Source organism: Triticum dicoccoides, chromosome 4A (genome assembly GCF_002162155.2).
Source record: "Triticum dicoccoides isolate Atlit2015 ecotype Zavitan chromosome 4A, WEW_v2.0, whole genome shotgun sequence".
NCBI classification, from domain to species: domain Eukaryota; kingdom Viridiplantae; phylum Streptophyta; class Magnoliopsida; order Poales; family Poaceae; genus Triticum; species Triticum dicoccoides.
This window is the reverse complement of record NC_041386.1, coordinates 184387523-184397127: the sequence shown is the minus strand read 5'-3', so window position 1 is coordinate 184397127 and position 9605 is coordinate 184387523. Positions and strand designations below refer to the sequence as shown.

Genomic DNA, 9605 nt, shown 5'->3' with positions numbered 1-9605 from the left:
TGGGGAAGATTTAACCGAAATGAGGACGATGCTACCAACTAATCAAGATGAGTACATAGTGGGACCTGTATGGGCCAACAATGACGACTACCGGACTCCGCCCCTAGAGCCAACCCAAAAGAACAAGAGTGACTGTTGTGGTATAGACGAGCGGGCTAGAGGAGGACACAGAGAAGACAGTGCGAGCATCCGCCGTCTCTAGCCATGCCCAATTTTGGCTGAAAATGAGTCAAAAATTGACAATAAAACGGGCAGCCGTCCATTTGCGTCGGCTCAAAAAAAATTGCGTTGGCGTGTTGGACCATATTTTTTGTTCGCTTACACCCATGGAGACAAAAAATCAATCGGCCCCTTGGAGTTGGCCTAATGCCCAAACAGCCCTTTGGTGGATGTCCACAGCTGTCCATAGCCAGACCAGCGAAGGTCGCGGGCGAGATCCACCGGTCGGCCCTGTGTGCCTGCGCCGATGGACACGCACAAGCATGCGCACGTGCCGATCCCGGTTCCGCCCCTAGCTGGTACTGTAGGAGAGAACAAGGAGAAGAAGGTGGCGCGTCCGGTCGTCCCTCCCCGTGAGCGCTCCGCTCACATGCACATGCATGCCCATCCCCTCCTCCTTCCCTTCCCACTCCCAGTCCCATCTCACAGTCCCAGATCCCACTCCAGCCCCACCTCTTAAAAACCAGACCAAACCCGAACGCTACAGGAAAACACACAGGCGCAGCAGCAGCAGCCGCCGCCGCCTGCGCGCCCTATCTACAGCTTCCTCCCCCAATCCCTGGCCCTGCCCGGCCACTCCAGCGCCCAATGCAGCAGCCCAAACCCGCCGATCCGCCGGGCCGGCCCTTCCCGCCGCCTTCCCCGTCCATGGCGGCGGCGGCCACGGCCATGCGCGGGGCTCACCACCGCCGCGCCAGATCTGAGGTCGCCTTCCGCCTCCCGGACGACCTCGACATCGGCAGCGGCGCCGACGGCGACGCCTCCGCGGGCTTCGACGAGATCGGCTCCGAGGACGACCTCTTCTCCACATTCATGGACATCGAGAAGATCTCCTCCGGCCCCGCCGCGGGCTCAGACCGCGACCGCGACCGCGCCGCCGAGACCTCCTCCCCGCCGCGCCCCAAGCACCGCTACAGCAGCTCCGTCGACGGCTCCGGCCTCTTCTCCGCTGCCGGCAGCGCTGCGCGGAGGGACGCTGCTGCCGCCCAAGCGCTGGCCGATGTCCTGGAGGCCAAGAAGGCCATGTCCCCCGAGCAGCTCGCCGAGCTCGCAGCCATTGACCCCAAGCGCGCCAAAAGGTCCCGATCTCCCCCACACACCGATGCTCAATGTTACTTGCGCTAGTGTCAGTTAGTACGGATACTACAGATCAACTTCTTTCATTCCTGCTACTAGGTGGCAGGCAATGGCGTGAGGCATTCAAGGACAATTATCGTTTTTTTCGTGAGCTTAGGGAAAAATATGCGCATTTGCGGCTTAATTTGTTTCTTTGTCCCTAGCGTACTGTTTGTTTCTTTGTGCATTGTGTTGGATGGTTGGATGGCAGGTGGGAAGTTAAGGTGGTGGTTCTTTAGCGTTTGGTTGGTGGGGTTTTGGATAGCTGCTTGTTTCTGTGTGATGGCGCATGCTTTAAAACGCCTTCTGCCGGGTGCTGGGCAGTTGGCGGGTCTACGAACATCTTCAGTAGTAATAATGGGTAGCTGTAATTCGCTTAATTATTTAACTGCAAGTCTTGTATAGTGGTGATCTAAACGCTCTTAGGCTGGTCATAGTGGGAGTAACTTAGCTAGTAACATAACGTTTTTCAAGACAAATTTGCTTATGTGACATGTAGTTAATGAGGAGAGAGGTGTTTGGAGTAACATACTATGTTACTGTAACATAACGGAACCCAAAGTAGAATGAGTCTACATTGTAATAAATGCAATCATCTATGATACTACTTCTATAGTATTACTTTGCACTATAAAAGTAATAACATAGACTAGTGTCATATGCATGACACTAGTCTAAGTTACTCCCCACTATGACTAGCCTTACTCTATTTCTTTACAGAGGGAGTACTTAGTTGTGATGCTTGGAAAGGTATTGGACAAATGCGAATCCTATAGTCAAAAGAAAACTAAAGACTAGTGACCCATGCAAACTTATTGTAACCAATTGTATGTATTTGTGTGAGTTGATAGTGAAAGCAAGTAGGAGACCAATGATAGCTAATGCATGCCAATTTTTTCCCGTTCTCACCTACATTTCTCTGTTGGAATGGTTCAGGTCAATAACAGTCAATCAAATTAGAGAAAATGACATCGCATTGATTAAAACCAAGTTGGCGCTGTAGCTATAAACAGTTGGGGTCTTCATTTCTAAAAATCACACTTCCTTCTAAACATGTGGTGCGGCAGTTAGGGGGTGTTTGTTTCCAGGGACTTTTTTATGTAGGGACTAGAAAAAGTCCCTCTTAGAGACTTTTTTACCAAACGGGAGGGACTTTTTAGGGACTAAACTAGGCATTTGGGACTAAATGAAGAAGACTCTCAAAGAGAGTCTTTTTGGGACTTTTCCAACAATGCCCCTCCATGCACCCATTGGCCCGCCACCCCATGGTGTTGTTTAATTGTTATTTTTCTATATACTAGGGGCAACATGGTCATTTAATAACCTCTAGGAAGGGACTAGGGACTTTTTAGTCTCTGGAAACAAACAGGGAGGGACTTTTTAGGGACTAGGGACTTTTTAGTTGGGACTAGAAAAAGTCCTAGGACTAGAGAACCAAACATCACCTTAGTCTCTTCAATATTGTGGAGACGTTATCAGTGATAATCTTTAACAGTACTTCCTCTGGTTTTACATTTAATATCTCCATCTCCACTACTAGTAGTATTAAACAAGCGAGTTGTGGCAGAACATTGAATATCAGCCCTTCATTATCTTAGATCCAATGGCCTACATTGCTCCAATGACGTTGTAGCAATTAAAGCACCTTGAATCTCAATCAAAGCACCGTGCATTCCAAAAAAACAGTCGTATCAATCAATCAAATCACCGTAATTAGTATTCTAAAAAATAAACCACCATAACTAGCATTCCAAAAATGTAAATCACCGTAATTAGCATTCCAAAACAAACATCTTTATCCCCGCAAAAAAACATCGTAATTTGGAATGTTCTCACATCAGTCGACTTGATCCCCAAACCACAACCCTGTAAGCCGCGAACTGTGCCATCGCTGGCGTCTCACCACTATTGCCGATTAAAATCAGAAACTTCTAAATTTTGGATTGTGTGTTGCACATACATAACTACTAGTAGTAATTTCTAACTATACAGCTTAAGGCATTGTCTAATTTTGTTGAGTTGTGCTATGCGCCTATGCCCCCAAATCTTTTACATGCAATACATTTTTCTTCTAAAAAATTCGAAACAGTTGTAACCTTGTGTTAACTCTCTGAGTTTGTAACCATGCAGAATTCTAGCAAACAGGCAATCTGCGGCTAGATCAAAAGAAAGGAAGGCTCGTTATATGACAGAACTTGAGCGGAAGGTTCAAACTCTTCAGACTGAAGCGACCACTCTCTCAGCTCAGCTCACGCTATTTCAGGTATCATTTCCCATTTTCCATCTGTCTGTTGTATCATGGGTATCAGGCCCAGTAACTTTATCTAGTTTATTGTAGTGAGAACACTGTAACGGCAATATAACATATTTCCTTTAAACAAGCTGGCTATATCAGCTACCAGATCACAGCTCGTTGCAAATTGCATCTGACTTCTTTGGATGTATGGACTAGGGCTATTGCATATGTTGTGATCAATCTAAGCATCCATTGGATTGTACTACCTCTGTACCATAATATAAGACGTTTTTGCAGTTCTATTTGAACTGCAAAAATGTTTTATATTGTGGTACGGAGGGAGTATATGGCTGTGTGTACATTTGGAGAGTTAATCCTGATTCTCTGCATGCGAGAATAAATAATTGTGTTAATATTGGCTTTGACCATCTCGTTCTAGCGGTTGGTATATTTTTATGCTGTTGGCTATTGAAGGCGCATCATGTTTCTAGGTTGCTGTGCTGCTGAGTTGAATTACTTGAGGCCTGTTAAACATTGTGTGTTATTCCCTTGCAGAGAGATACAACTGGGCTTTCTTCAGAAAATGCAGAGCTCAAGATAAGGTTGCAGGCCATGGAGCAGCAGGCTCAACTGCGTGATGGTAAGCATTTTAGATAAATAATCATTGTGCAGTGTGCAGTTTAATACTTATCAGTAACATAACTAATTAGAGAACTGGCAATCATTTTGGAAGTGCTATGCCATCCCAACCCATCATTGTTTCCTGGCTTGCTCACTCTGTTTAATGCTATATAAGTCAATCTAGGCTTCTAGTTTTTCCATTGCTTCAGTCATTGTTCCAGGTGAAGATAAATTTGACGTTATCTTTGTCATTCCTCCTTTTCTCTCTTGGCACGACACACGGAACAGGGTTAAACTTGGTTTTGTCAAATTACCGCATATTTTGAATCTTATTCGAAGTGCTGGAATTATTTACGAGTTATGATTTGTGGTACATAGTGATTTATATTGGACCAATGTAGAACAAAGTGGTGACATGCAGTATGTTGTAACAAAACCTGGTATATTGTGCAGCTTTGAATGACGCACTGAAGCAGGAAGTGGAGAGGCTCAAGATGGCTACGGGTGAGATGTCAAATTCCAGTGATGCATATAGCGTGGGATTGCAACATGTCCTATACAACTCGTCCTTCTTCCCACAGTCCCAGCAAAACACAGCCCAGCACCAGGGGGGTGCCCGATTTCCACCCCCATTCCACCCGCCTCATCCTAATGTACCAAACCATCAGATGCTATCCCACCCAAACACGCTGTCAGATATCATGCAACAAGATCATCTTGCACGGCTCCAGGGTTTGGACATCAGCAAAGGGCATCCAGTTGTGAAGTCAGAGAGCAGCTCGATCTCTGCCAGCGAAAGCAGCAGTACATTCTAACCAGGCCTATGCCTACCCTGATCGAGTTCTCAGTTTCATTAGGTTCCTTTGTTCATAGCCTCTGACATCCTTGTGCTGTTTCTGGTCCTGTAAACTTAATTTTTCATTCCATTTGTTCCATTTTAGTTGAAATTCGTTGTAATCTCAGTTGCTGATTTTTGTAGACACGATCCCTGGGTTCCTCCCACCCGTTTGTTTCGGGTTCATTTTCTGCGTGCGTGATGTGTTGTTTGGGATTATATTGGGGAATTGGGAGGGGCTTCCTCCCAGAATACCGTGTTGATGTTGTTGGGACTGACTATTTTTGTCGTCAGAACAGTTTGAATTTGTGATGTTCATCATTGTACGCTTGTGGAGCTAGTTTTTCCTGCTTTATATATTGTTGTCTGTATTCAGCATCAGTGGGTGGTAACATAACTAGCATTTTAAAGCCCAATCTTCTGTTTTGAGATTTTGAATTGCACATGTTTGTTTCCCGAGGTTTGAAAACAAGAGGGGATGTTACATGTGTATTGCATCAATCTGATTCATTGTGATGGCTAGCTTTATTACTCCCTCCGTTCATTTTTATAAGATGTTTCAGACAACAGACATTGAACTGTTTTGACCGCTATCTGAAATGGCTACAGCGTCTTAGAGCATGGTTAATAGTGTAGCCAGCTGCTGGCTATATGGTCTTGCTACATCATTTATAACCAACCATATAGCTGGCAAGTAGTACAATGGTTGCATATAAATATGTAGTACTACTTTTTTGATACGTGGCCCACCTCCTCTCTCATAACCTGTCCGCTTCTCTTCTCTCTCCTCTCTCCTCCAATTCATCTAAAATATTATATTTAAAGGCTTGTAGTTTGCCTATATCATCTTATTGTACTTGTTCTTATAAAAGTGAACAGAGGGAGTATGTCTTTAAGGGCATGGCCAACGGTATGCCTCAAGGGTGTTGCTCGACAGGCCGGCTAGGTTCGGATGCTAGCATGGAGCAAAAGTAGATGCCTCGCAGAGACAGGTGATTCTTCTGCAAGAGGCGGGCTCCCCAGGAGAGAGGCTGTGGTCCAACGTCCCAACGCGATGAGAGAGAGCCCGGTCCTTCTCTGCATTTTTGCCTCTTGCCAAAGAATGGGCCAAAGATAATCTGAAAAGAGAGAGGGGATGGGTACAAAAGTTGATGGTCTTAGCTCAGTGCGTTGGGAGGAGAAAAAATTTAACCAGCGCCTCATGCTTTTCTGTCTACGTGGATGCACGGGGCAGCACCTACCTGCTGCCCCCATTGTACATGCCCTAAGAATACAAGTAATGCTACTACGAACCTAAGTTTTCGTGTTTCGACATCACTCTAATACATAGTTGTTTATCAGTCCAATGTTCATTCAGTCTTGATATTCTTTATAGAGTGTCTTTAAAATAAATATTGTCACAGCTAATGCAGTGAAGATAGAATTGCTTTCTGCCAGCTTGGTAAGCTGCCATTTTTTATTTTGCAATCAAAGATGTACATATATAGGAGGGGGTTGCTTATGCCCAAATTAGCCAATAACTATCATCCAGTGGATGACTATACAAGTATACACACGACTTGTAAAACATGTATTTATTGGACATATATAGAATAATGTTCTCTCTGGAATTCATTATTTTGGAGTACACACAACAAAAAATATTATGGATTGTTATGTGACGGCTAGCTGACTCTACACCCGGACCTCTCAAACCCGCCTCATACACCCGGGCGGATCGCTCGATCACGATTTTTTGACCCAGACGAGCCCCTCAAACGGCCCTCAAACCCCCGGGTTGACTGGCCCCCCATATCCAGCCCAAATATGGGGCGGTTAAGGGGGCGCCCGGGCGCGCCCGTGCACGCCTGCCACGTCGGCCCCAGCCCACGCTGGCCCACCCGACCCCACATAAAATCCTCCCCATCCGCTCGCCGGACCAAACCCTAGCCACTTCACTCCCCTCCCTTCCACTCCCCATCAGCCACCCAAGCTCGTCTCAGGCTCCTTCCGGTCGTCTCCTGCATGCCGGGCAGCGGATCCGAGTCCTTCACCTCCAGATCCGTCGATCCCGAGCTCATCCCGCGCGGCCCTGAGGAGGAGATGGCCATCCGGCTTGCGCTCCGCCGTGCCCAGGAGGAGGCCCGTGGACGGTTGCGCTTGGACTCCATCCGTCGGGAATCCATTGCGTCCGCCCAAATGGTCCATGGACTCGGCGCAAGGCCGGCCATAGCTGCCTCGTCAGAGGCCGTCCGGTCCGTCTGGCGTTCGAACGCGCTGGCAGACACGCAACCCCTCCGGTGGCGCGCCGATATTGGGGACGCACCATCGTCCCACGAGGCCATGGCACGCCGTGCAAGGAACTGGGCGCGGGAGGCGGCGGCGGACGTCGGTGAGGCGGAATTGCATTCTCTAGCGCCTCGTATGGCGCATCAGTCTGAGCGCCGCAACCGCATCGTGGTGGACGTCGGTGGCTCGTCCCCGGACGGATCCATCATCGATCCGACGTCCATCGGAACCGTTCGGGTTCCGGTCTCCGACAAGGAAGACTAGGGCATGGGAGACGGCAGGGCCTTGAGTCCCGTGAGCCAGCTCGTGTCCCATGCCCTTGAAGGAAATATGCCCTAGAGGCAATAATAAAGTTGTTATTTTATATTTCCTTATTCATGATAAATGTTTATTATTCATGCCAGAATTGTATTGATCGGAAACCTAAATACATGTGTGAATACATAGACAAACACTATGTCCCTAGTGAGCCTCTACTTGACTAGCTCGTTGATCAAAGATGGTTAAGGTTTCCTAACCATGGACATGGGTTGTCATTTGATAACGGGATCACATTATTAGGAGAATGATGTGATGGACAAGACCCATCTGTTAGCTTAGCATTATGATCATTCAGTTTTATTGCTATTGCTTTCTTCATGTAAAATACATATTCCTTCGATTATGAGATTATGCAACTCCCGGATATCAGAGGAATGCCTTGTGTGCTATCAAACGTCACAACGTAACTAGGTGATTATAAGGATGCTCTACAGGTATCTCCAAAGGTGTTTGTTGAGTTGCCATAGATCGAGATTAGGATTTTTCACTCCGAGTATCGGAGAGGTATCTCTGGGCCCTCTCGGTAATACACATCATAAGCTTGCAAGCAAACGACTAAGGAGTTAGTCGCGAGGTGATGTATTGCAAAACAAGTAAAGAGACTTGCCGGTGACGAGATTGAACTAGGTATGAAGATACCGACGATCGAATCTCGGGCAAGTAACATACCGATAGACAAAGGGAATTACGTATGTTGTCATAACTGTTTGACCGATAAAGATCTTAGTAGAATATGTAGGAACCAATATGGTCATCCAGGTTCCGCTATTGGTTATTGACCGGAGAGGTGTCTCGGTCATGTCTACATAGTTCTCGAACCCGTAGGGTCCACACGCTTAACGTTCGATGACGATATAGTATTATATGAGTTATGTGATTTGGTGACTGAATGTTGTTTGGAGTCCCAGATGAGATCACGGACATGACGAGGAGTCTCGAAATGGTCGAAAGGTAAAGATTGATATATAGGATGATAGTATTCGGACGCCGGAAGTGTTTCGAGGGGTACCGGGTACTTATCGGGTCACTGAAAGGGGTTCTGGACACCCCCGGCAAAAGATATGGGCCTTATGGGCCAAGAAGGGAAACACACCAGCCACAAGGGGCTGGTGCGCCCCCCATATGGGTCGGCCTAAGGAGGATAAGGAAAGGGGAAAAGGAAAGGTAAGTGTGGATTAGGATTCCCACTTCCTTCCCTCCCCCCTCTTTCCTCCCCCCTTCGACAAACATGGCAGGGGGGCGAGGCCAAGGGCAGGAGCCCAAGTAGGATTCATACCTACTTAGAGCGGCCCTAGACCAGACAATTGTTTAGCCGTGTGCGGCGCCCCACTCCACCGTTTACTCCCCCGGTCATATTTTCGTAGTGCTTAGGCGAAGCCCTACGAGGATCACTTCACCATCACCGTCACCATGCCGTCGTGCTGACGGAACTCATCTACTACCTCGATGTCTTGCTGGATCAACAAGGCGAGGGACGTCACCGAGCTAAACGTGTGCAGAACGTGGAGGTGTCATGCGTTCAGTACTTGATGGGTTGAAGCGCGAAGAAGTTTGACTACATCAACCGCATTGTGAAACGCTTCTGCTTACAGTCTACGAGGGTACGTAGACACACTCTCCCCCTCGTTTCTATGCATCTCCATGGATAGATAATTGTGTGTGCGTAGAATTTTTTTTGTTTTCCATGCAACGATTCCCAACATTGGCATCATGAGCCAGGTCTATGCGTAGATGATATGCACGAGTAGAACACAAATAGTTTTGGGCGGTGATAGTCATACTGCTTACCACCAATGTCTTATTTTGATTCGGCGGTATTGTGGGATGAAGCGGCCCGGACCAACCTTACATGTTCATGCACATGAGACCGGTTCCACCGACTGACATGCAACTAGTTTTGCATAAAGGTGGCTGGCGGGTGTATGTTTCTCCTACTTTAGTTGAATCGAATTTGATTGTGGCCGGTCCTTGAAGAAGGTTAAAACATCA

At 47.2% G+C, this 9605-nt stretch overlaps 1 protein-coding gene across 1 annotated transcript; it reads left to right on the top strand.

Annotated features, from left to right (window-relative positions):
- The first annotated feature begins 594 nt into the window (after positions 1 to 594).
- Positions 595 to 5348, top strand: LOC119285603 (transcription factor RF2b-like). The gene is made up of 4 exons (XM_037564926.1): positions 595 to 1298; positions 3466 to 3598; positions 4127 to 4211; positions 4646 to 5348. Exons 1-4 carry the CDS (start codon positions 808 to 810, stop codon positions 5005 to 5007), a joined length of 1071 nt encoding a protein of 356 aa, XP_037420823.1. The 5' UTR covers positions 595 to 807; the 3' UTR covers positions 5008 to 5348.
- The last annotated feature ends 4257 nt before the right edge of the window (positions 5349 to 9605 follow it).

Excerpts from the sequence above, each read along its gene's own strand:
- LOC119285603 (XM_037564926.1), top strand. The coding sequence starts at position 808 with ATGCAGCAGCCCAAACCCGCCGATCCGCCGGGCCGGCCCTTCCCGCCG. Across the intron at positions 1,299-3,465 it reads GACCCCAAGCGCGCCAAAAG|AATTCTAGCAAACAGGCAAT; the intron begins GTCCCGATCTCC and ends GTAACCATGCAG. Across the intron at positions 3,599-4,126 it reads CTCAGCTCACGCTATTTCAG|AGAGATACAACTGGGCTTTC; the intron begins GTATCATTTCCC and ends ATTCCCTTGCAG.